We start from the raw sequence: 27678 nt of genomic DNA, 5'->3' as shown, positions 1-27678 counted from the left end.
ACATGAGATTATGTTGTACTGTTTGCTAGCATTGGTGACAACTACTTATTCTTAAAGGTTTCTTTTGTTTGTTTGTTTGTTTTGCTGGGGTTGGGGTGCTTCTTTCGTTGTGTTTTTGTTCTTTTTACTTTTTTTTTTTTGGTTTTTCGAGACAGGGTTTCTCTGTGGCTTTGGAGCCTGTCCTGGAACTAGCTCTGTAGACCAGGCTGTTCTCGAACTCACAGAGATCCTCCTGCCTCTGCCTCCCGAGTGCTGGGATTAAAGGCGCGCGCCACCTTTAATTTGAGGAACCAGATTGTCCTTGAATTGGCTGTGTAGCCATGAGTGACCTTGTAGTCTGGATCTCCTGTCTCCACCTCTCAGTGCTGGGACTTGAATAGTGTTTTTTGGTCAGTTGATCATGTTTCTGAGAGAAACAGGTTAATTGTTAGAAAAATGTGCTAAACTTCCTTCAAAAAGTTCCAGAATTAAACATTCTACTTTTTGTCCGTACCTGATATATCAGGATTCATCAAATGAGACATAACGCTTTCTACCAGATGACAACTTTTAAATAAAACTGTTTAATTAAAGACTATGAAGCCGGGCACTGGTGGCACATAGCTTTAATACCAGCGCTTGGGAGGCAGAAACAGATGAATCTCTGCGAGTTCGAAGCCAGCCTGGTCTACAGAGTGAGTTCCAGGATAGCCAAGACTACACAGAGAAACCCTGTCTCGAAAAACAGAAGGAAGGAAGGAGGGAGGGAGGGAGGGAAGGAGGGGAAGGAAGGAAGGAAGGAAGGAAGGAAGGAAGGAAGGAAGGAAGGAAGGAAGGGAAATTTTAACATCATACAACTCTTGCTTTTTTCTTATATTTTTATTATAATTATTTTATTTTTTTTATATATTCCATCATTTCCCCTTGGAGGGGAGCATTGTCAGCCTAGACAAGAGAATTTAAACTGTATATACACAGATACTATATGCATTAATAAGGTTTTCCTATAAATTTTTTAAAAACTTATTCTTCTCTCATATGTTGCATACCGACTGCAGTTTCCTCTCTATTCTCCCCTCCCAGTGCCTTTCCCTCACCATATCCCTGTCCCCCACCACATCTCTCTCTCCCAGATCTACTCTTTTCCCTTCAGAAGAGGGCAGGTCCAAAGATATCAATCAATTATGGCATATCAAGTTATAATAAAACTAGGTACTTCCCCTCATATCAAGGATGAAGAAGGCAAGCCAATAGAAGGGGAAAGGTCCCAAAAGCAGGCAAAAGAGTCAGAGACAGCCCCCGCTTCCACTGTTAGGAGTCCCCCAGGAACACCAAGGTAGACAACTGTAACATGTATGCAGAGGGTGTAGGTCAGACCCATATAGACTTCCTGTCTGTTGAGTCACTGTATCAACTGGTTGTTGATTCTGTTGGCCATTTTATTGTGATATCTTGACCCTTCTGTCTCTTATAGTCCTTCCTTGCCCTCTTCTCCAGGATTCACCAAGCTTTGCCTAATATTTTGCTGTGGGTCTCTGCCTCTGCTCCCATCAATTGCTGGATAAAGCTTACCTAATGATTATCCTAGGCTTTTTTGTTTTAAGTAGATAGTATGATTCCTTATGACTTTTTCAGTGTTAGGAAGATAACAGTAAGCATTTCTTTTAGTTTTTAGATAAAATTAAACATCAATATCTGTGCTTAAATACTTAACATTAATAATATCTGTAATGTAGGAGAAACTAAAACAATAGTATTTTGTTGTTATGGTTACAATTACAGTCTTTCAAATATGGTATTCTGTTACATTCATAGTGAAGAGTTAAAAAGAAGTGGTTTTAGCCAGGCGGTGGTGGCGCACACCTTTAATCCCAGCACTCAGGAGGCAGAGGCAGAGGCCGGCAGATCTCTGTGAGTTTGAGGCCAGCCTGCAAGAGCTAGTTCCAGGACTGGCTCCAAAGCAACAGAGAAACCCTGTCTCGAAAAAAAAAAAAAAAGAAGAAGAAAGAAAGAAAAGAAGAAGTAGAATAGGGACATGACCCTATAGCTTCTATAGTTTCCTCCTCTTTCAGAATTATTCATTAAAGGCTTCCATCAGCACTTTTCCTAGGAAGTGAACAATATTCGACATAACATGAATTTGAATTCTATTTTTTTCATTTCTATGTTTTTCACAGAGTCTAAGAAAAGATGCAGAATCACGTCGAAGAGAACTTCATATCCGAACATATGCAGTTATTCCACTGAACGATGAATGTGGAATTATTGAATGGGTGAACAACACTGCTGGCTTGAGACCTATTCTTACCAAAATATATAAAGAAAAGGGTATTATATTCATTTTTACAGTAGAAGTGTATACTATGGATTTGTTAGCAACAAGCAGGTGAAATACAAATGTCATACTTCTTTATCATAACAATGCACATATTTTACTTAAACCTAGTGAACTTTATATTCTATATACAAAAGCATGTAAGGTCTTCTTTCTTTTCTTCCTTCCTTTGAACTCTTTTTTTCAATGGGAAAAACTTTTGAGGTTGCTTACAAAAAAAAAAAAACCTGAATATTTTATTTTTCTAAAATATTTATTTGTTAGCAATTCTGAAATTATTTCATGTGCCTTTAGCAAATAAGTAAATATTCTATGAATATGAGCATTTTCCTGTTATCAGAGAAAGGAAAGTATTTGGCTAGATTAGAAGACTGGCCTAACTTGAGGTAACTTCAGCAAAAATAATATTGATAGTTATTAATTATAATCCAGGAAATAAAATAAGTATACCTTCATACTGATATAAACAAATACTTTCATAAGTGAATAGAAAAAGCTCTTTTATATTAAAATTGTAATGGATAAATGCAGGACTGAGGAAATAGAATATTACTAACTAGCAAACACCATAGGAATTGATGTCATAGGCAGTGATTGTAAATGGGTTCTAATATTAGTAGTCAATGTTAATTAAGTGTGGTGTTGCTTGCCTATAATCCCAGCACTCAGGAAAGCCAATGTTGGATGGCTATGAGTTTAGTGTCAACTATGGCTGCAGAATGACACTATGTCTCAAAATTTTAAAAGAAAAAAATAAGGCAAAAGTATGGTAAGAAACAGGTCATTTGTGGTCTCAAATCCTTTTTCCTGAATTACTTGTTAATTTTGAAGAGAAAAAGCATAGGAGCTTTACAATAGAGAAAAATAACTGATCAGATTTCTGTATTGTTACATAGCTATTTTCTGTTATTGTTTTTTTGTTTCTTTTTGATATAGGCTCTTACTATGTAGACTAGGATGGCTTCAAATTCACAGAGATCGGCTTGTCTCTGCCTCCCAAAGTGCCGGGACTACAGATGTGCACCTCCAAACATGCCTCTTTTTTTTCTTAGTTGACTATTTAACAATTCCATACATGTATACAATATATTTTAAAAATTTTTTAAAAATATGTGTACATGTGTTGATATATACAAGTATGGCAGAACTACAGTGTGAATGTGGAGGTCTGAGATGACCTAGAGTGTCAGTCTGCACCTTCTACCTTCTTTGGGACAGGGTTTCTTGTTGCTGCAGAGGCCAGGCTAGATGGCCTTGGACTTCCAGAAATTCTCCAGTCTCTACCCCCATCTTGCTCTGGGAACACTGGGATGATAAACATGCACTTCTGCATCCAGCATTACATGAGTTCCGAGGATCTGAACTCAGATCCTCGTGCTTATAAAGCAGGCAGTTCATCCATCTTCCTGGCCTGAGTTTCGTTTTGTCTACTAAAATAATACCAGTTCTTGGATTATTGAATTATAATTCCACCTTAATAAACTCTTTCTTAACCTGGTTCTGTCTGCAAAGACCATGTTTTCAAATAAATGAACAAATTTTTGGAAGGTTTTGTTTTTTAGACAAGGTCTCACTATGTAGTCCTGACCATCCTGATACTTAGTTTGTAGACCAGACTGGCTTTGTACTCACAGAGATCCTCCTGTCTCTTGCCCCCTGAGTGCTGGAATTAAAGTCATGTGCCACCACCGAGCTATTTAACATACTTTTTTAAGGAACACAATATAGTCCATAACAATTAGTACTGATTAGTACTATAGTGTGGGTATTAAACTAAGCATGTTCTATAGATCATTTCATTGTTATTATTAACAAGCCCAACTATCTAAATAACTAGTTAAACTTCACATGGTGAATGGACATCTGGAACTGAAAAAACTCATTCATATGTTAGGGATTCATCTTATGAGTAGAACCCTACAACAAAAGAGGCTAAAAATCTCAAATCAGATGCTTGTCCATAAGAAATTGTATCCAGATGACTTTCAGTCTAAAGTTTATCTTAAGAATTAGTTACATGCCAGCACTAAGCATGTTGGCATGCACCTTTATTTCCAGCTCTTGGTAGGCATAGGCAGGTAGATCTCTGTGAGTTCAAGGCCAGTCTGGTCTACATAGTAAGTTCTAAGACAGCCAGGGCTCCATAGTGAGGCCCTGTCTCAAAACAAATAAAATTAGTTATGTGCTAGGCATGGTTGAATTCCTTTAATCTTTTAATCCTCTCCCAGGAGGGAGAGGCAGGCAGGTCTCTTTGAGTTTAAGATAAACTGGTCTAATATAGTGAGTTCCAGGCTATCCAGAGCAACATAGTGATACCCTGTCTCAAAAAAAAAAAAAGAGAACAGAGGCAAAAACATTTAGGGTATAGTGGCACAAACCTGTAATATCAGCACTCAGGATGCAGAAGAATGATATCCAAAAGTTCGAGAACCACCTGGTTTACAAAATAAATTTTGTTCCAGGCTACCCCTAGCTTCAGAATGAGACCTAGATTTAAATAACAGTAGTAATGGCAACTATTTTTGTTAGAGTTCTATTTCTGTGAAGAGACCCCTTACAGCAACTCTTATAAATTAAAACATTTAATTGGGGTAGATTGCTTACAGTTTCTTAAGTTTAATCCATTATCATGATGTAGGGAGCATGGCAGTGTGCAGGCAGACATTGTGCTGGCCACATCTTGATCAGAAGACAACAGGAAGTGGACTGAGATACTGAACAAAGCCTGAGCCAAAGAAACATCAAAGCCTGCCCCCCACAATAACATACTTCCTCCAACAAGGCCACACCTATTTCAGTGAGCCCACAGTAACCCAAGAATTTCATAGACTAGCTTTAAATTATTTCAGAATACCAGTGTGTCCTTCTAAGGGGTGGTTCAACTTACCCCAGTATGACATCCTGATCAAATAGATTACTATAATTTTGGTGAGGGTAGCAGCATTTTCACAGCCCAGAGTGATCACCTTAATTTTTTTGAATCTTACATTCTGGAGTTATTTGATCATATTTTTTGTTTGTTTCCATTGATGTTCATCAGTGGAAATGTTGGTAAATACTAAAGAAAAATAGTAGAGTTTATTATTTTGTTATGCTATCAAGTTATAACCATTTAGATGCATAGCTGGTATTTTTCCATTCTTTTCAGTTGGAGCAAAACCTGACACTTCATATTTTAACAAAAATTATTCTGCTTTGTAGGAGTATATATGACAGGAAAGGAGCTTCGACAGTGTATGCTACCAAAGTCAGCGGCTTTATCTGAAAAACGCAAAGTTTTCCTAGAATTACTCCTGCCCAGGCACCCTCCTGTTTTTCATGAGTGGTTTCTGAGAACATTCCCTGATCCTACATCATGGCAAGTTACCAAGAATATAATACATTATTATGTTTGAATGGTTATTTTAATTTTTTTTAACTAAATCTGGCACAAAGTATTTGACAAGCATTGTATTTCTTTAGGTACAGTAGTAGATCTGCATATTGCCGTTCCACTGCAGTCATGTCAATGGTTGGCTATATCCTGGGGCTTGGAGATCGTCATGGTGAAAACATTCTTTTTGATTCTTTTACTGGTGAATGTGTACATGTAGACTTCAACTGTCTTTTTAATAAGGTATGGTGTGATTTCAGTTAATTAGATATATTCCCTGGAATTTTCTCTCCCCTACTATTGCTCTCCCTAGCTATACCTATTAGTTACAACTCCATAACCCTGGCCATTTCTTGACTGGTTTTCATCAGTGAACCCCTTAGGAAAGCTATTTAGGAAGCAGAGAACTTGGAAGAATGATATATGAAAGCTAGCAAGAATTTTAAGTTCTGACTTAGCTACTAGTTACCTAAACATGAGCAGATCAGTTCATTTTACAAACACTACTTTCATAAAGTCAGATTGTTTTATATTTCCAAATCTGACAATATATGAAAATGATCCTGGTTAAAGAAAAAGTAACAGGCTGAGATAGTTCATTGGTGTACTTACCTAGCATTTGCTAGGCTCTGAATTCAAGCTCTAGCAATTAAATATTAAAAGCTGTAACAGATAGTACCAGGATGGGTCCTTCAGAGCAAATCAAAAGCTATTGGATACATCTCTAAAAACTTCTGTAATTTTCTACAATTACAGTTCTCGAGGAAGATTAGAAGGTCATCTCGGTTTCTTTGACCCTATCTTTTTTGGGTTGCATTAGCTATTAAAAGAAGATGAAAAAGTTCATAGACTCAGCTGAAAAGAAAAAAATAATAAATGGTATAGATCAGACTATACAAAAGGGGAATTTAGGATAACTGTTTAGAGGGCTAAAAGAATTATGGAAGAGACATCAATAATGTCAGAAAATGAACAGCTGGTGTAAGTTGTTTCTTCCCTGTCTGAGGGAAAAGTCTGTGGCTATTTCCTATTTTAAAGTGATAGTTGTAAAAAGAAAATAAGAAAGAGGAGGAAAGAAAGACATGAGAAAAGTTATATAATATTATTGAGACTAAATATTGAATGCATAAATATTCGTTATAGCAATATTCAATATACTAAGCTGTAGAATCTGAATCCATTCATCTTGATTTTATCTAAGATGAATCCATGGTTTCAAATTGCCCAAAAGGGAGTGCAGTTATAAGGCTCTTTTCAAGAGATGCCTCTCATGTAATTACATAAATATTTGGATGATATTTTTTTCTCTTTCCTAAAGGAATCTAGACATGAAGTTCCAAACTCTTTGCACAAAGGTTTTATGTTTATTATTACCATATAATAAAACTGTTTGTTTTTAAGGGAGAAACTTTTGAAGTTCCAGAAATTGTACCATTTCGCCTGACTCATAATATGGTTAATGGAATGGGTCCTATGGGAACAGAGGGTCTGTTTCGAAGAGCATGTGAAGTTACACTGAGGCTGATGAGGGATCAGAGAGAACCTTTAATGAGGTAATCATCTGTGCTTTGTATATAATCTACTAGTGACCTTGAATGTACATACTGATCCCTTAATACATTTTCTTTATATGGAAACCACTTCATGTTAGCTAAAGTATATTTTTAAAAATAATAACTTAAGGCTTGGAATGATGGTTCATGCTTGTTGTCTTACTGAAAGAGAGAATCATGCGAGTTCTAGGCCATCCTGATCTATATACTGAGTTCCAGGCCAGGCATTGCTATGTAGTAAGGTGTGCCCTTCCCCCCCAAAAAACACTCCAGTTTTTAGTGTCTTTTTGTAAAGTCCCATAATTATTCATCCATTTGCATTCTCTAATTTTAAGATATTTTGATACAAAACTTATTTTTTGGTTGTGAGCCTACCCTTTAACAGTTAAGCCATCTCTCCCACCCACAGGACACTTTTGTTTTTTGTTTTTGTTGTTGTTGTTGTTTGTTTTTTTTGGATTTTTCAAGACAGGGTTTCTCCGTAGCTTTTGGTTCCTGTCCTAGAACTAGCTCTTGTAGACCAGGCTGGCCTCGAACTCACAGAGATCCGCCTGCCTCTGCCTCCTGAGTGCTGGGATTAAAGGCGTGCGCCCCCGCTGCCTGGCCACAAGACACTTTTGGAGCATTAACAATCATACTCAACTTCTTACTCCTTTCCATTTCCACTAATCCACACCTATCCCTGGATTTTCTATTGTAATGGTTTAAGTAAAATGACACTGTTCCCCAAGCTACTGCAACCACTGTGGGCCAAGAAGGCAGCCAGCCCAGGCAGGGAGCCCCCAAGTGGCCTGCAGGTCCTAGGCATGGACCCGTGTGGTGGGTGAGAGACCTAGAAGCATAGGCACGCCATGCAGAATGAGGTTGAATATTTAGTGAGTTATGGAAGGGAAGGGAGGGGAGAAGAGGGAAGAGCAGAGAGAGATAGGGGGAGGGAGAGAGAGAGAATCAGAGTGGGGAAAGGGGAGAAGTGGGGAGAAGGGAATGAGGCATAAGTTGCCTCTTGGAGATAAAGACAGAAAGGGAGATAGCTCAGGCCTGAAATGGAAGGAAGATCTGCCCACTTAGGCAGTGGACAGGGGAGGGAGTGGGTGGGGCTTGTCTCTTAAAGGGGCAGGACAGACCATTACACCTATAGTAGACATTTAATATCAGTTTGATCACATAATTTGTGGCCTTTTGAGTCTGTCTTCTTTAATGTAGCATAGTGGTTTCCAGGTTCATTCTTTTTAATTACCAAGTAGTGTTCTATTATATGAATGATACAGTGTTTTATTTATTCAACCATCAGCTAATTGACATTTTTGTATTGGTCCCACCTTTTGGTTATTATGAATAGCATGGTTGTGAATTTTGTGCAAAAGCTTTATGTGGACAAATATTATCAGTTCTTTTGTGTATGCCTGGGATGGAACTGTGGAATCACAGTACATTGAATAACTATCACAGTTTCCCAAAGCAGCTATAAAAATTATAATTCCATTAGTAATGTATGTGAGTTTCCATTTCTCCACCTCTTGACCAGCACTGAAGGTGTCATTATTATTTAAATCATCATACTGGGGGTGAAGTAGTATTCCATTGTAGTTTTAATTTATATTTTTCTAATGTCCATGAATGTTCAGCATTGGTTTTTTTGTTCCCTTATTAGCATTTGTATATATTTTTAGGAATATATATTTAAATCATTAGCATATTATCCTGTTTTGGGTGTGTCTTGCTATGTTAACCTAATCTGTCCTTAAACTCCTGGACTTAATCTATCCCCCTGCCTCGGCATCTCTAATAGCTAGAACTATAGACACATACCACTTTGCATGTCTCCTTTTCCTGTTTTTTAATTGGGTTGTCTTTTATACTTGAATTGTAAGATTTCTTTACTTATTATGGATACAAGAACCTTCTGACATATATGATCAAGAAATATTTTCTCTCACTTTTTAAATTTTTATTTTATGTGAATGGGTATTTGTCTGGATATATGTTTGTGCACACTACATGTGTGTTTGTGGTGCCTATGAAGGCCAGAAGAGGGTGTTTGATCCCTTTGAACTGGAATCATAGGCAGTTATGAGCTGCCATAATGGTACTGGGAATTGTCCTCTGAAAGCATAGCCAGTGCCCTTAACCACTTCTAAAAGTTGCTTTCCTGGGGGAGAGTGATGGCTCATTGACTAAGAACATATACTGCTCTTTTTAGAGGACCCAAATTGAATTCCAATCACCCATGTCAGGCAGCTAACAACTGCCTGTAACTCTAACTCCAAGGGAACAAGGGAATCCACGATTCTGGCCTCCCTAGGCATCTGTACTGTGTGTGCATGCACAATCTTTTTCCAAAGCTTTATTCCTTATTTGGGAGATGGTTCAGTTCATAAAGCACCTGCCTCACAAGTGTGTGGATCTGAGTTCATATCTTCAGGATCCATATTACCTGGGTTTGTGGCAAGCACCTATAATCGCATCAATGGTGAGACAGGAAGCGAAGACAAGCAGATGACTGGAGTTTGCTAGCCAGCTAGTCTGGCCTACATAGCAAAGTTGGCCAATGAGAGACCCTTTTTGGTGAAAGGCACCTTAGGGCCAACCCCTGAGGTTGTCCTCTGCCCTCCACACACACACTTTTCTATCAGTTTTATTTCTGGTGTTGATTGCTAGTTTAGAGCTCCATTGGCTCTAAGGAGTTACTTTGTGGATACCTACAGGTTTTCCCTCTACATCAGCAACTCAGCTAATTGCTGGGTTTAATCAACGGGTAGTAGATAGAGCAAGGGGAATTTTGTTGATCTTAAGAGATAAGGCAGCCGGAGCAGTGGTGCGGCAGGCATAGGCAGGTGGATCTCTGAGTTTGAGGCCAGCCTGGACTACAAGAGCAGGTTCCAGGACAGGCACCAAAGCTACAGAGAAACCTTGTCTCGGAAAAAAAAAAAAAAAAGAGAGAGAGAGAGAGAGAGAGAGAGAGAGAGAGATAAGGCAGTTCGTTTTTCACTTTTAATTTATTGTTGTGCATGTGGAGGCTAATGATCAGTATCAGCTATCTTCATTAATTGCTTTCCAGTTTCAGATAGGGATTCTCACTGAACATGGAGTTCACTGATTTGGTTAGACTGGCTGGCCACTGAGCGCCAGTCAGCACCACCTCCACTTAGTCACAGCTGAATTACAGACAGTGCTGGTGCTTCTGGCCTTTTACGCGGGTGCTGGAGATGGGAACTCAGGTCTTGAGGCTTGTACAGCAAGCACCTATTGATAGAGTTACCTCCCCTGTTCAGAAAAGTAGATTTTTTTTTTAATGTGTAGCCCAGGCTGGCCTCAAACCCATGATCCTCCTGCTGTGGCGTACACCACCTCAACCGGCAGAAAAGCAGATTTTTAAAGGATTTCTAAAGTTATCTTTTATTTTAAAAAACAGAATTATAGACATTATAGTAGAATACTCTGTTAAACACAGAAAAACGGACATTTCACCCAGAGGAAATCATCATTAAGAGAGCCTATACACAACACTTTTTTTTAGTAAAGTCAAGATAATCTTTTGAAGTGACCAAGCACAGGAGAAAAGTGTTTTGAGAAGTAAAAGGTTAGCAAGTTTTAAGAAGGAAATTGTTTTGTTTTGTTTTTCAAGACAGGGTTTCTCCGTAGCTCTTGTAGACTAGGCTGGCCTCGAACTCACAAAGATCTGCCTGCCTCTGCCTCCCAAGTGCTGGGATTAAAAGCGTGCGCCACCACCGCCCGGCCAAGAAGGAAATGTTTTAAAAGAAGTAGAGGAAGAGGAACTAAAACTATCCATTCTGCATTGCAGAAAACTCGGGGTAGCAGACTGTTACTGAGTAGTGGAACAGTAGTAGATACTAGGTGGAGTAGTATGGAGATTCCGTACAGGTTTAGAAGGGAAAACTGGATGACAGATGGACAAGATGAAGGAATGATGGCTTATTTTTCATCCAGGGCAAGACTGCAAATGACATCTGTTACTGCTTTAGGAATACAGAAAAAATAGGAAAAGACAATGAATTTTGTTTTGAATATAGTTTGAGATATCTGTAATATATCTAAACAGGTTTCCCATAGGTAGTTGGAGTTGATGTCTAGAGCACAGAAGAAAGTGAGCTTTATCTGTATGGTAACTGAAGGTATTGTATATTCCTTGAATGTAGCAGAAGTTAATAAATACTCATTTAACAGGTAACAGTATATATCTTGAGATGTCACACAGAATTCATCTTACTCCTCAAAAAACACCTGACTCTTCCTTACCTCTTTACATTTCCCTGACCCCTACCCCTCTACCGCCCAAAATAATTTCACATAAACTATATGAATATGTAGTATAATCCTAGAACTTGTAATTACCTTAACTTCCTATTCTTTGTGTATTCTACTTTTTGTTGTTGTTTGTTTTGGGTTTTGTTTTGTTTCTTTTTCTGAAGTAGGGTTTCTCTGTAGCTTTGGAGCCTGTCCTGGAACTAGCTCTTATAGACCAGGCTGGCTTTGAACTCACAGATCTGCCTGCCTCTGCCTCCCGCGTGCTGGGATTAAAGGCATGCACCCTCACTGCCCAGATTATTCTACTTTTAGTAAGATTTCTTTTGCAAAGGTAAAGAATTTATTACTATATCTGTTTCAATTTTAGTGTCTTAAAGACTTTTCTACACGATCCTCTCGTGGAATGGAGTAAACCAGTGAAAGGACATTCCAAAGCACCACTGAACGAAACAGGGGAAGTTGTCAATGAAAAGGTTCGTAAAAGCTTCAGCTTGGCATAAGCGAATAGTCTCTCTTTAAATGAGATCTGATTCCAAATACTGTTGGTGACCTATATATTAATTACTTTGGAATCTAAAATTAGCTACAACCTTAGAGTTGACAGAAATACATTGAGGAGTCTTTCTCCTCTACCCCCATTTTGATGCTGGATTCAACCCAAGGCCTTGTGTATGCTAAGTACATGCTCTAATTAATTTCAACACCACCAGGCTTCATCCTTGTCCTGAAAATTACTTTTCTAATAATATCATTTTCAATTTTGCTTCTGGTATGCATTTTCTTAAGAAGCTGTAAAGAATTCCAAGTAGTTTACTTAAAATTCCATTTGCGTGCACTAATGTAAATTTATTAGCCATTAGAGCATTGCTACCATCATTAGAATCTTCACTCAAATATTTAAGAGCTAACATTTCAAAATAGGTTACTTTTTGTTTGCTTTATTTTGTTTCTGATAGTAGAAAGGAATAGAACCCAGGGTCTCTTGTCTGCTAAACACGCATCCCACCACTGAGCTACATCCCTAGTTCTCAAAACAGATATTTTAAATTAATACCTTTCTGGAACTGGTGGATTGTGTAATGTTGTGCTCTTTTGACTTTTTGGAGAACTTGCCACCGAACTCCCAAATAAATCACATACCCAGTCTAAGCTTGGCTTGTTTCTTGTCAGCTTTTTTTGTTTGTTTTTGTTTGTTTTTTGGTTTTTTCAAGACAAGGTTTCTCTGTAGCTTTGGTGCCTGTCCTGGAACTCTCTCTTATAGACCAGGCTAGCCTCAAACTCGCAGAGATCTGCCTGCCTCTGCCTCCCGAGTGCTGGGATTAAAGGCGTGCTTTACCACTGCCCGGCATCCTTCTCTATTTCTGTATACCTTTCTTTGCTTCTTTTTCTATGGCTGGCTGCAGATGTCCTCCTCTCCTTCTCTTGTTCGTCATCCTTTTCTTCTCCCAGAGTTCGCCTTCTATTTATACTCTCTGCCTGCTAGCCATGCCTATCCTTGCTCTTGACCGTTAGGACCATCGGGTGTTTTAGACAGGCACAGTAACACAGCTTCACAGAGTTAAACAAATGCAGTGTAAACAAAAGTCACACACCTGAAAATAATATTCCCCAATAGTAATGTGCAGAGTTACCTGGTAATTTTTGTAGTATAGAAACAAGTCCATTAGCAGATGTCAATCATTGTAAACATCAAAGCCAGCATCTCAAGTTAACTGGGTTTCATTAATCGAATGGGATATTGTTTTGTTAAACGGTACTAACATTAAGTAGTGAAAAACGTAGAAGCTCCAAATTACTAACGGTACTTGTTATTGGGTCTGTAGCCTTAATGACTTTCTGTATTTTTTTAGGCCAAAACCCATGTTCTTGACATTGAACAACGACTACAAGGTGTAATCAAGACCCAAAATAGAGTAACAGGGTTGCCGTTGTCTATTGAAGGACATGTGCATTACCTCATACAAGAAGCTACTGATGAAAACTTGCTATGTCAGATGTACCTTGGTTGGACCCCATATATGTAAAATAAAATTATTTCAAAGACTATATTAATATCTAAAATTCCTGTGTTATTAATCAGAGGTATGTCTTTAAGTCTAAATTACAACACACATTTACTTATATTCTTAGAGAAACTAGTATTTCTCTGTGATTGTATTAACAATTATGGATTCAATTCTTAAATACTGCTTTCTTAGTACATACTTGTATATTTCACCTAGAGAGATAGAACATTGTATTCTCATGATCAAAAAACAATGTAACTGGAAGGAACCAGCCAGCCTAATTTCATTTTGTAGTTTTATAAATTTCCTTTTCAAAGTGTTAGCATAAGGTTTCATTTGAACAGCAACAAGTTATATTGGCTACATGTGGGCAGGAACTAGACTGGACCGGTCCACAGAGCTACCTCTTCTGCCCTGTAGGGAATGATAGCACATCATTAAATTCACTTCATTAAGCTTTTAGTATATATACAGGAAAATGTAATCAAGAGAGACTCAGGAAACATGAATGGAAAAATAAATCAGCTATATAATTATTTTGGTGAGGGCTGGAGAGATGGCTCAAAGGTTAAGAGCACTGGCTGCTCTTCCAGAGGTCCTGAGTTCAATTCCCAGCAACCACATGGTGGTTCACAACCATCTGTACTGAGATCTGGCGCCCTCCTCTGGCGTGCGGGCATACATTGAGGCAGAATGTTGTATATATAATAAATAAATAAATCTTAAAAAATATTATTTTGGTGATACTGAAGATTGAACTATGCTAGGTATATGTTCTACCATTAAGCCACAGCTCAGCCCTAACATTCTGTAATTTTAAAGACACTACCACATGGTTGGTATGTGAAAATACACAGTACAGTAGTGATGGAAAACACAATACTTACAATTCTCTTAAGATTTTAAAATCTAAATGTTTTTTATGTGTTTGTTTTCTGTACAGTTTCTTATAGATTAAAATGAAAAGAACTGAAAAATAATACATTTATTACAGATAAATGGAAAACTGCTATATAGAACTCTGCCTTTTTTTCTCCTATGAGTAAATGTATAATGAGGTAAAACACAATAAGCCAGAAGGCATGAATGTCGAAACTGGAACGTACCATTTACTACTTACACCTTGATGCTAACAGTTAAGGAAGGTCAGGGTAATAAGGCAATCTTATTTTCAGTAACAAGTGGGTTGAGGGTGCATGTGTGTCCATTTTAATTTGATTTTGGTGGTTTGTTCATATAGACATGTTTAAACTAAATAGTTAATTTGCAGTGATGTATATATATTTGTTAAATACAGTACTGGATTACATAAGGATCATTTCATACAAATATATAATATACTGTGAAAACTTCTTCCCATACTTCCTGCTGTTCTCTGCCTCAGTCTCTTTTGTTCCCTTTGACAGTGTTGTTTCTGCTTTCATGTCCCATATACATACATGATTTGAAGTAGCTATATAAAATTTAGGAACCATAAATGAAAGAAAATGTAATCTCTCTGAGACTGACTTAATTCACTTAATATAATGATCTACAGTTGCATCCATTTTCTTGCAGATGATATATAGCTTCATTTTTCTTTACTGAAAAAATATATTTTCTGTATTGATTCCTATATTTTTAAGGATCATTTTCTAAATACAATGCCAATCTAATCTCTTAGAAGATCAGTCAATGTTTAGTGCTTTATCATCTAAATAATTCAACCAGATTTTCATTTCCCAAAGCAAAATCATATATTTTTACAAATGTAACCTGTGTGAAGGTCATGAGATTTGGAAACATCTTAAGAATAAAACACGCACACCTTTGATCCCAGTACTTTGGAATTAGAGGCAGGTTGATCTCCTTGAGTTTGAGATTAACCTGATCTACATAGTGAGTACCAGGACAGCCAGGGCTACATAGGATCAATAAAGAATAAAACAATTTTGTTGTGTGAGTTTGTAGACATTAAGAAGAGAAAGTGGCCGGGCCGTGGTGGCACAAGTCTTTAATCCCAACACTGTCTCAAAAAACCAAAAGAAAAAGAAAGAAAAGGAAAAAAGAGAAGAGAAAGTGCACGAGAGTGAGTCTTTTCTATATTCTCTAAACAGTCCTTGCATGGAGAGTGAAGTCACATACACAGAAGGTCCTCTTGACTAAAGATGGATGCTGTCCAAATCCTAATCATGGAAGACAGGCAGTACCAAAGGAAAGACTTGAGTAACTTCCAAAGTACTTACCATAATGAAAGTCACATAATGATAGAGACAGATACAGAGATGTTCATGGTGGCTTTCATCTTGTTTGATTGCGACAGATTGTCATGTAGGATAGAGTCTGGAACTTGTGTAACTGAAGAAGACCCTGAACTCCTGATCTGCCTCCATCCTTCAAGTGCTGAAATAAAGACTTATATGCTACACCATGCTTTTTGAGTTTTTGGTTTGCGATAGGCTTTCGTGTTGTCTAAGATCGCCTTAAACTTGCTATGTACCTGAGGATGGCCTTTTAACCTCTGATCCTTGTATGCCTCCTAAGTGCTGGAATTTATAGGCGTGCTGGGCCACAGCAGCCTCTTTGTTTTTGTTTTGTTGTTGTGGGTTTCTCTGTTTTGAAACAGGGTACCAACAATTGAGGATAAGCGGAGTAACCCAGTCTTGAAACGCTGGGAAACTGCTCTTAAAAGAAGCTCTAGTGCAGATTTACATTACTCAGAAAATAACTCCCCTCACAAACTAACCGAAACTTTTCCAGTCCGTGTTGAAAAATAGTTTAGCCATCCCATAAGGGCAAGACGCAGTACAAAATCCATTGTCCAACACTCTCTTACTCAGGGTTTCTATTGCTGTAATAAACATGGCCAAATGCAACTTGGGAAGGAAAGGGTTTATTTGGCTTACACTTCCTCATCACAGTCCAACATCGATGCCGTGCGTCAGGAATCGAAACCACGGAGGAATGCTGTTTTCTGGCTTGTTCATTCACTCAGCTTTCTCATATACCGGAGGACCAAGGGTGGCATCAGTCCACAATGACCTGGGTCCTCCACATGGATCATTAATCAAAATATTCCCAAAGGCCAATCTGGAGACAGCATTTTTCTCAGTTGAGGTTCCTCTTCCCAATGACTCTCCCAAGTGTCAAGTTGACATAAAATTAACCAGTACATTCTCCCAACTGTCTGCAAGTCCACATCTCTGCCAATCTGTATCTTCAAATTGAGCTTACCACAGCAGTCATACCTCTTGTGCCGCCACCAAAGAGCACGGAAAAGCAGCGAGGTAGACAGGACGCCCCGCCCACCGACACCGTCCTGCCCCTCTAGGCCCGCGGCTTACTCTATGGTCTGGCGGACCTTGTGTTGTCATCCTCCGAGCGACGGCCGGAGGCGGCGGCGTAGGCCCGGGCGGGGCGTTTGGTTTCGTTTCTGCACCTACTGGAATTAGTGTCGACGGTCAAAATGGGAGTCCCCAAGTTTTACCGATGGATCTCGGAGCGGTATCCCTGCCTCAGCGAAGTGGTGAAGGAGCATCAGGTGGGTGAGCACAGGCCGCGGTGCAAGAGGCGGGCCCGCGGGCCTGTGCGCGGTGTGGGACCCGGGCCAACCAGCCCCTCCGGAGCTGGTCAGCAGCCGGACAGGAGGAGGAGAGGGAGGATCGAGGGTTGGCGGTCTCCGAGTGAGCCGCATCGGGTAGAGGCAGGTACGATCCGTGCTTGCGGCAGGTCTAAGCTCCCCCGGGAGAGCTTTTAGGAGCCCCCTGTCCTCCTGGGAGTCGCAACTGGCTTCACCTCAGGCTGCGAGGCTCTGAGTGGGATGCTTTCCCTGGTCTCCCACGCAAAGCAACAGACCTGTGTGCAAACAATAACAAACGTCTCTGCGGTGGAATTGCCTAGTACTCCAGCTGTTAAGAGCTGCATTTAACCCCATAGCCTGGACCGATTGATGTGAGACCTTTGATACTCCGGTTAGCTCCCAAACAGTACCTATCCCGACCCCCTTTGTCTAGAGGAACAAAACGTTTAGATGGAGCGCAGGGATGGGGGGGGGGGGGCGCGGGGGGTGGTGCTTAGCGGCTTTGATATGGCAGAAAAAAACCAGAAACATTATTACCAATAATTGGTGTATACCCCACAGCGGCATTTATGTGAACTCTAAAAGTGTGTATTTGTATATCTATATATTGGAATATGTTCACATATTTAAATAACAGAGGAGAGAAACCAAATGTTCTAATAGGTAAGCTAGACATTGAATGATAATTTAGTATGTCACACCGAATGACTTTGATAATGACTTTGATTTACAAAAAAAAAAAAGAACTCGTTTTTGAAATTGTCATAGCTAATTGAATTACTTGTGATAAGTATAACTGTATTAGTACTGAGAGTTGTCACTTATATGGGATTTTTGTTTTGTTTAAGGTACAGCATTTTTTAAAAATCATAACACTTCTAAGGATAACTATAGAGTTCAGTCTCTGGAAAGAATTCTTTTGATGTTAAGGTCTAATAAAATTTGGCATATGGAAAAAAAGCTTATAAAAATTTCCAAAGTGCTAACTTGTCCTTCATTTATTTGAGACATAGGTTAAGTTAGATTTAGAGGATATTTATTGCCAGGGAAAAGAGTGAAAAAGGACACAATTAAATTGTTTTTCTTTTTCTGGAACTTTGATCAATAAATATATGATAGTATCTAAAATGTTCAATATATTTTTATTCTGTACTCTTTGGCCACAGTCATTGATTTGGTTAAAATATCATGCAGTCAGGCAGTGGTGGTGCGTGCCTTTAATCCCAGTACTCGGGAGGCAGAGGATCTCTGTGAGTTCTCTACAAGAGCTAGTTCCAGGACAGGCTCCAAAGCTACAGAGAAACCCTGTCCCGGGGAAAAAAATAATGCAGTCTCTATCCTGAGGAATTTCGTTGCAAAAACAATACAGTCACTAAAAGCAGCACTATGACATGAACAGCAAGACAGATTTCCTGAAAGTTTCATATTAGATTGAAATTAAAAGTAAGGATTGCTTTAAAATTACAGCAGGGCCTGGTGTCCTACATCTGTAATACCAATGCTCAGGAGGCAGAGTCTTGTAGATCTCTGAGTTTAAGGCCAGCCAGAGGCACACAGTGAGATCCTAACTCAAAACAGATAGATAGATAGATAGATAGATAGATAGATAGATAGATAGATAGGGGGCTGAGAGCTCTGGTTAAGAGGACTTGGATTTGATTCTAGCATCCACAACTGTTTGTAACTGCACTTCCAGAGCATGGAACACAGATATACATGCAGGCAAAGCACCCATACACATAAAATAAATAAATAGAGACTTGGTGTATCAAAGTAATGCCTTCCACAAATACTTTATTAAAAGGGGGGACTGAAGAAGAAGGACCGAAGTTCTGATCCCCAGCACCCACATAAAAACTGGGAGTGGCATAGGGTACCTGTAACACCGGCTCTGGAGACTCCATTAAACAATTATAACAAGACATGTGATACAGTATCCCATGTTCCTGGTTCAAAATATTGCTAGATAATGGAGAGCAGGGACAGGTGGATCCCGAGGGCTCTCTAGCCAGCTAGTCCAGCTAAACTAGTGGACTTCACGGTCACTGAGAGATCTGTCTCAAAAAATAAAGTGAAGAAGCAGTTAAGGAAAACCCCAGAGTTGACCTCTGACCTCTGTGTGGGTGGCAGGGTGAGCAGGAGCAGACCTGAGGGACAGGATGGAAGGAATAGGTTTGGGAAGTGGGGAGAGGATTTGGTATCAGCACAGTCTTTTAATCCTCACATGAAAATACAAAGAGAAACTAGATTACAAAGTTTAAAGTCTATAAAACAATTACAAGTCATGTGATACAGTATCCACATGTTACTGGTTCTAAATATTGCTAGATGACGGCAAATGATCAATAGACTCTAGACAGGGTTATAAGAGAAAGAGGAAGAAATAGCTGATGAACTTGTGAGCAAAACTCCAGAAATTTACCCTGTTAGTTTCAAAAAAGACTATGCTAGCCAATTAGATAACAGTATGTAAAATGGGGAGGGGGGTTGTTTTTGTTTTGTTTTGTTTTGTTTTGGAGTCTGTCCTGAAACTAGCTCATATAGACCAGGCTGGTCTCTAACTCACAGAGATCCACCTGCCTCTGCCTCCCGAATGCTGGGATTCAAAGCTTGCACCACCACCACCCAGCAGCGGGCGGGTATTCTTCTTAAGATTGACTAGCTGGATAGCCATGGTGGCTCACACCTTTAATCCGAGCACTTGGAAGACAGGCAGGCAGATCTCTGTGACCTATGCCTGGCCAACCTGGTCTACAAAGCTAATTCCTGGGAGCCGGGGCTGTTACACAGAGAAACCCTGTCTGGTTGGGGGTAATGAAGTGTCATCAGAAGGAAAAGCAATACTCCTGTACATGCAAAGCTGACCTTCCAAGTGCATCATGGGGCACAGTATATCCTAAGGAGAAACAACTAAGAGTAAAATGTTGTCACAGAATAAAGTAAATGTTGTCATGGAAGGGACAGTGGAAATAGAGGATGGTCAATGAAAGTTAGGAAGAATTAGAGTCAAGGAATCTTGCAAAACAAGCTACAATGGTTTTGTTTGTTTGGTTTTTGTTTTTGGTGGTTTTTTGTTTGTTTGGTTGGTTGGTTTTTTTGTTTGTTTGTTTTTGGGGTTGGGGGGGCGGGGTTCGAGACAGGGTTTCTCTGTAGCTTTGGAGCCTGTCCTGGAACTAGCTCTTGTAGCCCGGGCTGGCCTCGCACTCACAGAGATCTGCCTGCCTCTGCCTCCTGAGTGCTGGGATCAAAGGTGTGCGCCACCACTGCCCAGCTCTTTGGTTGTTTTGTTGTTGTTGTTTTAATTTGTTTTTTTTTTTTTTTTGGTCAAGCTACCATGTTTTAAAACTTACTAAAAACTCCAAAAGAAAGCTAAGTTAAAGTTTATGTGAACCTCTAGTCATTCTAAAGCTTAAGAAAATTCAGTTCATATAAAACAACAGAAAAGGATTGAGGCCAAATGGCATACATTTTATTTATTTATATATTTATATATTTGTGTGTGTGTGTGTGTGTGTGTGTGTGTGTGTGTATGAGTGTGTTTCCTGCATGCGTATCTAGATACCAAATGCACGCCTGGTGCCCTTAGAGGGCCGAAAAGGCAGAAAAGAGCCATGGATCCTTGGAACTGGAGGTACAGATGATTGTGAACCTCCATAAAGCTTCTAGGAACCGAATCTGGGTATTCTGCAAGTGTAATAAGTGCTCTTAGCCATTGAGCCATCTCTCCAGCTGTGAATACAAAGCTTTCGTTTACTTCCTGCCCAGCAGTGGTGGTACACATGTGTGATCCTAGCATTCGGGCAGCTGAGGCAAGATGGCCATTTCAAAACTAGCAAGAACTACATATTAAGACCCTCTCTCAAAAAAGAAAAGAAAGGCAAAGACTGGGTTTCATGTGTGTTACTGCCACCCCTAGACTTAGATCTGAAATTCCCACTACTCGAGAGACAGGGTTACAAAATGAGTTCAGGAACAGTTTCGGTAACTTAGTGAGTCTGTCTCAAAGTAAAAACTTCTGAAAACAATATTGGGGATATAGCTAGCCCAGTGTTAGAACACCTGCCTAGCCTACCAGAAGCTCTACGGTTTAATCCCCCAGTACCACAGAAAAGGGAGAAGGGGGCAGAGACTGGGATTGCGGCTCAGTGATACAGCACTTGCTTAGAATGAAGGTCCAGGGTTTAATGTCCCAAAACTGCAGGAGGGGAAAACCCATTTTACTAGTGTGTGTTTGTTATGAACAATAATACATGTGTGTGAAAGACATTGTCAGCCGGGTTTGTTGCAGAACCAATGCAGTAAGTTTAGATACTAGAGCTGTATCTAAAATGGCTTTGCTAGTTGGTCCTTCTGTGGGAAACGTTTTAGGCATTTTCCTTACTGGAATTGCAGACCTTCTGTCCGTGTCTCCCAGATGTTAGGATTGCCAGGATTCATAATTTAGGATTTCATGGGAGGATTCATCTTTTCCTCATATAGATTTGAAAGAATGCATTTTCACATAGCCATTTTAGTGTTTGTTTGTTTATGAGTGGAGCTTTCCTTGCCTGAGATCAACACACACCACACTCTTCCACCTTGGAGCGGCTCAGGTTGATCTTTAATTATTGGGCTCAAGCAATCCTCCTGTTTCCATGTTCTGAGTAGTTAAGAAAACAAGAGACATGTAGCACTGCCTTTGGAGGTTCTGTTAGTCTTGTTTTCTGATGGCTGGGCAAGTACCCTGTCCCCTCCTTTCAGTGTTAGAAATGTTTCTTCTGCATGGAAATGTCACGTGCACTTGCACTGTTTCAGTGCCCGTTTCCATCTGTTAGCTGAAGTCCTTGAGGGCCGATTTCCCTTCCTTGCTCTGCCTTTAATACTGTCTCCTAAAGAAGTGGAATCATTCTGTATAAATTATTTCCCTCTCAAGAGCTTACAACGACGTCGATTGGTGTTTTCAGATTCTTGAAACAAATAATAAGTCTTGAATGTTCTCTTAAACTAATGTAACTAGTTAAGTGGCTTTGAGTGAACCAAATACAAAAGTCATTAAATCATTTGTAAAGCCTTTAATACTCTTTTATAAAACCCTTTGATATAAATGGGCATTATTTTCCCATTTATAGACGAAATTGACACTTTGAGATGCCAAGTAGCAAACAGGGAGGAAACTAATATTTTGAGTGCCATTTTAACTAAGTGCTTTCTCTGTTGTTTTCCTGGGACTCTTACTTTGAATAAATGATTATTTCCTCATAGTAAGTTAGGTCAAGCCACACATTATATAAGTACATAATTTCCTTTTGCGTTACTAGTTGCTCCTGTTTACTTTCCTTTGCTTACTTTATTCAACAATGATTGTTTATTCGCTTTTTTTTAAGATTTATTTTTTTATTTTGTATGTATATTTATGTTATGTGTGTCTGCATGTTTGTGCACTTACATGTAGTACCTGAGGAGGCCAGAAGAAGGCACTGGATCCCCTAGGACTGGAGACGTGGTTGGTTGTGAACAGCCTGATTGAAAGAAAGTGCCAGGATCCAAACTTGGGTTCCCTGGGAGAGGCCCCCTCAAGTTTCTCTAATCAGAAGACATTACATCATCCTGTTTGGTTTTTTGTTTTGTTTTATTTTTGTTTTGAACCATTGAAGAATCACGTTTGCTGGTCTTTAAAATAGTTATGATAATTAATAATCTGGAGTTTTGTTTTTTTATTTGTTTGTTTGCTTTTTAGATTCCAGAATTTGATAATTTGTACCTGGATATGAATGGAATTATTCATCAGTGTTCCCATCCAAATGATGATGATGTTCACTTCAGAATTTCAGATGACAAAATCTTTACTGACATTTTTCACTACTTGGAGGTGTTATTTCGAATTATTAAACCTAGGAAAGTGTTCTTTATGGCTGTTGATGGTGTGGCTCCTCGAGCAAAAATGAACCAGCAACGTGGAAGGCGTTTTAGGTAAATCATTTAAAACAGGTGACATAATACAGTGCATCTTCCATTCATATTTGTTTTCTATTTAAATCTTCAAAGTAATTGGTGTACTCTATACTTATTAGCATATTTGGCTAGTCAAGTCATAAACTAGTAATTCTCACGAATTACATCTCAAAGCTTGTGTTGGGCTTCATGTAAAGTTCATTCTGTTCTCAGGTCCAGGTTGTCAAACTTTGCTTTGATAGTTCGGAGGTAGTAGAAGGGGAGCAGAACACCTGTGGTGACCCACCTCCCTTTAGTCCCCACAGAGTGTGCAAGAGGCTCTTCTAATGACAGTGAGGCAGCAAACCTATTGAATGACCAGACCTAGTCTAGATGCTGATTCTGCATAAATATGAACCCTAATTTAGCAGTAAAGCAAATGATTAGAAGGTGATTGATGGGATAGGGAAAAGAGTTCAGTTAGGGACTTGGCATTATCAACACCATTTGTAGAAATAAAAGGGTCAGAGATAGTCTTAAAATCGAACTCCTGGATGTGTCGAGTATATCTGAGTAACAGGGAAGTCAGGCTCTATTCCTGTTGGGAGGAATTCTAAGTCCAAAGTTTGATGAGTTGTTAGCATAATGAAAGACTTAATCATAATGACAGTATGAAAAAATGGTATGGTGACCACGTCTTTAATCCCAGCACTTGGGAGGCAGGCGAATTTCTGTGAGTTCAAGGCCAGCCTGATCTACAGAGTGAGTTCCAGGATAGCCATAGATAAACAGAGAAGCCCTGTCTCGAAAATCAAAAAGCAAAACAACAAAAACAACAAAGAGTGACAGAAGTATTCATGCATCAGATGTGGATGTTGTCAAGAAAGTTGACACGGTCTTGAAGAAACCTCCCAGTGAGACTAAGGACAGGATGGCAGGGTATTGATTAACTACTAAAACAAACAGACAAAAAAGAGTCTAAATATATTGAAAATACTGGGATCTTTAAATGCAATGACTTTTTTAAACCAAAATTTAAATTTCTAAAGACTACCTAAAGACTTAATCAGAATCTCTAGTCATTGGAAAACTACACTAGGTATCAATACATGGTATTTATTAACTAGTTTTAGGGAGCCACTAGCCTAAAAACTCAGATTAGGATGCTGATGGTTCAGGCCTTTATCCCAATATTTATGAGCAAAGCCAGCCTGGTCTCCTTAGAGTTCAGCCACCAGAAGGTGTCAGTGTATTTTAGCTCTGTCTTCTAGATCTACATTAGACAAAATGGATACCCTACTCTTTGCGTCTCAGTACCTGAATGTTACTAAGTGTTGGTATCGGCTCTTGTCACTCTTCCATCATTGCTGAACCCTCACCCCCAACAGCCCAAGTAACTCAGCTGACATGCTGGTATCATCAGACTTCCTCCCACCTTTATCTAACTAACAAAAATCAACTCATTTCTAGAAACTTAACTTCAGGGAGGCCTTCTAGCTCTATTTTTAACTTCATAACCTTTTCAGTATCAGAAGTACAGACTCTGGCTGGGGATTAAGGACCAATCAAGCCATTGGAACTACCACAACCGTATATTAAATGCTAGGCTGTCACCAGGAGTCCCATATTTCCTAGAAAGTCCCCCATCAGCTTCATACTTTAATGCTTGCTGACTTCGCTCTGAGTCTGGTTTTTATCCATACTGTGCCACTGAAATTTCCTTTCAAGATCACAGGCTTATGTCCTAATCCAAAGACTGAGTCTCATTGCTTCCTCCTCCCACAGTGAGCAACAGTGCTGATCCTTCTTTCTTTCTGTAATTTCTTTCCTTGACCTTCATGTAGCTTTTCTCTGTTTGTGTCCTGTTGGACTTTTGTCATCTTCCCTTTCTCCACTTCTTTTTTTCTTAAATTATCATTGAAGTTAATTTCCTTGACTCTCACCCCGAGTAATCACATCTAATGACTTTGGTTACTATGTCTCTACTGATGACTCCCAATTTTATCTTTATGGTATTTTTCACACCCCCAAGTTCCTTTTCTATTGTAACACTTGTCTCCTTTTGGGTAGCCTAGATACCAGAAGGCTTCCCATTTTCAGAACTGAATTCATCCTCCACAAAGCAACTCTTTTTCTCTTTCCTTCTTCCATACTGTGTGATTAGCTGCCCCACCCAAAACCCAAGAGTCATTTGAACTCCTTCTGTGTCTTTATTCCTGACATCTACAATTGAGTTATACTTCTTTTTGTCATCTTTTTAGAATCTAGTATCTCAGCTTAGTGTGTCATTATCTTTACTTAGATTATTTTAATAGTTGTTTCTATATTGCAACTAGATTAAACATGGCTATTCAATATTCCCTCCTCTGTAGAGTATAATCTTTAAACCCTGGCATTATTTTTGTTATATTTTATCTACTCATATCATTTATTATTAGGAAAATTATTAAAATCATTAATTGGTATAATTAGATATAGCAAACACAATTGACACTTAAAGCCTTTGACCTTGTTTCTGGAATAAATTTGCTGTATATATGTTAGGATTACTTAAGTATTGTAGTGATTTGTGTGCTTTTCACTATTTTAATGTCCAACTTCTGTAGTCTTCATATTTAAAAAAAGCCTCAATTTTGTAAGTAAAAGAAAGAATTCCTAGGCTTATTCATTTCTATTGTAATTATTCCTTAAAATTGTATAGTTTTGAACCTTAAAGCTGACAAATTAGTGTTTTGTGTAAAAATCTTTTAAACAATAGTTGTGTGATACATTTATTTTCTACAAAATGTAAGATATTTTTTCTCTTTGACTTTTAAGGTCAGCCAAGGAGGCAGAAGACAAAATTAAAAAAGCAATTGAAAAGGGAGAAACGCTTCCTGCAGAAGCCAGATTTGATTCTAACTGTATCACACCAGGTAAGCTGAAAGATAGTCTAAAGACTTAATATAGAAATTGAACATTTTTTTAATGTATTTTTGTTTTTAGACTCTTTGTTCTTAGGCTTTCGTTAGCCATTTATTTTCACATTTCTGTCTACTCATCATGTTGGCTGTGAAGCTTCCTGTAAAAAGATCCACTGTAGTGTTTTCAGGTGTTGATAAGCAGATACGGAGAGGACATTGCCAGCTCCATAGAGTTCCTGACCTGACCTAGAAGAAACTTACGGGGGCTTTCAGTTTATTCTGGTCAGTTACTGGTATCAAATAGACAAGTTTCTATATCTACCCATTGGCTTCAGGATAAGAAACCCATTCTTTTAATCCAGAGAGTTTATTCCTCTGCCTCCCAAAGGAATATAGGATTTTTATGACTTTAAGAACATAGGGCCAGTGAAGTAGCTCAGCAGATAAAGGCAGTTGCTGTCCATCCTGATGACCTGAGCTCAATTCCCAGGACCTGAATGCTGAAAGAGAGAACCAACTCCTGCAAATTATCTTCTGACATAGACACACACAAATAAAGGCATAAATATAAAAATTATTAGTAATTTGTTTAACTTTATATACATCACTCTACTTGATACGCTTGAGAGAGTTGACTGGCATCTTTATAGTCCTTTATTTTGAACAGAAATTTTAAATGGAACTTTTTAAATTCCATACAAACAAGTGATTTGTTGTTATTGTTGTTGTTGCTGTTTTACATACACATTGCTCAATTTAATAAGCAGTTTCTCTTGGATATAGTTTAAGATAGTATTGCCTTTGACTGTTGGTCATCTTGAGTTTTGTTTATGGTATAATAATATATACTCACACTTTCCATATTAAAATAATTTTTCATGTTAAGAATAGTAGGTATTGGGGCTAAAGAGGTGGCTCAGTGGTTAAAAGGACTGATAGTTCTTGCAGAGGACCTGGGTTCAATTCCCAGCATCCACATGGTAGCTTAATACTGTCTGTAACTCCAGTTCTAGAGGATCAGATGCTCTCTTTTGGCTTCCAAGGCACTGCACGCACATGGCTCGTGTGTGTGTGTGTGTGTGTGTGTGTGTAATAACTGAGAGATAAGTCAGTCGGTAGAGTTCTTAATCACACAAATAAAAGGCCCTGAGTTCCCTCCCCAGCACCCACATAAGAAGCTGGGTATGGTGGAGCACACTTTTAATCTTTTTGGGGAGGTTTTTGGAGGGGTTCCTGGGGCTCACTGGTCAACATGTTTTGCCTAATTATTGAGTCCCAGGTTTCAGTGAGAATCTGTGTCTCAAAAGACAAGATGGCTGGGCACGGTGGCATACAGCTTTAATTCCAGTACTTGGGAGGCAGAGGTAGTAGAATCTCTGTGAATTTGAGGCCATCCTGATCTAGGTTCTAGGGCAGCCATACATAGAGATCCTGACCAAAAAAATAAAAAATCAGGGTGGATGGTATATAAGGAAGAACCAGCCAATCACAGGTTGTCCTTTGCCCTCCATATAAACCCTTGCTTCTACATGAACCTGATTATACGCATCTAGTAGTTGTTGGAGTGGGATATAGTTTATTTGGTAGAGCCAACCCTTTGCTCACATGAGATCCTGGGTTCATTCCCCAGCACAACATAAATCAGGTGTGGTTGTGCGTTCCTGTAATCCCAGGACCTGTGAAATAAAGGCAGAAGATCAGAAGTTTGGGGATATCCGTAGCTTATGGTGAGTTTAAGACTAACCAGGACTATAGACACTATTTTAAAAAAGAAAACAATACAAGTTATTAATA

At 39.0% G+C, this 27678-nt stretch overlaps 2 protein-coding genes across 4 annotated transcripts in view; both read left to right on the top strand.

Annotated features, from left to right (window-relative positions):
* The window catches only part of Atr (ATR serine/threonine kinase), a 108760-nt gene extending 94753 nt beyond the window's left edge, over nt 1–14007 (top strand). Inside the window, exons 42-47 of the mRNA XM_041677182.1 lie at nt 2157–2307; nt 5516–5672; nt 5777–5930; nt 7089–7240; nt 11874–11979; nt 13357–14007. Of these exons, the coding sequence (XP_041533116.1) occupies nt 2157–2307; nt 5516–5672; nt 5777–5930; nt 7089–7240; nt 11874–11979; nt 13357–13530 (894 nt within the window). The 3' untranslated portion in view covers nt 13531–14007. The remainder of the gene's footprint in view (nt 1–2156; nt 2308–5515; nt 5673–5776; nt 5931–7088; nt 7241–11873; nt 11980–13356) is intronic.
* Nucleotides 14008–16912: 2905 nt separating this feature from the next.
* Xrn1 (5'-3' exoribonuclease 1) overlaps nt 16913–27678 on the top strand; it is a 102866-nt gene continuing 92100 nt past the window's right edge. For all 3 annotated transcript variants that reach the window (XM_041676901.1, XM_041676900.1, XM_041676902.1), the window contains exons 1-3: nt 16913–17032; nt 22788–23020; nt 25799–25896. In XM_041676901.1, the coding sequence (XP_041532835.1) occupies nt 16958–17032; nt 22788–23020; nt 25799–25896 (406 nt within the window). In that variant the 5' untranslated portion in view covers nt 16913–16957. The remainder of the gene's footprint in view (nt 17033–22787; nt 23021–25798; nt 25897–27678) is intronic.

This window comes from Microtus oregoni, unplaced genomic scaffold, assembly GCF_018167655.1.
Source record: "Microtus oregoni isolate MIOR12 unplaced genomic scaffold, Mior012 000028F_ref0000031, whole genome shotgun sequence".
NCBI lineage: Eukaryota > Metazoa > Chordata > Mammalia > Rodentia > Cricetidae > Microtus > Microtus oregoni.
The sequence above is the reverse complement of the archived record's forward strand: the minus strand, read 5'-3'. Positions and strand labels throughout refer to the sequence as shown.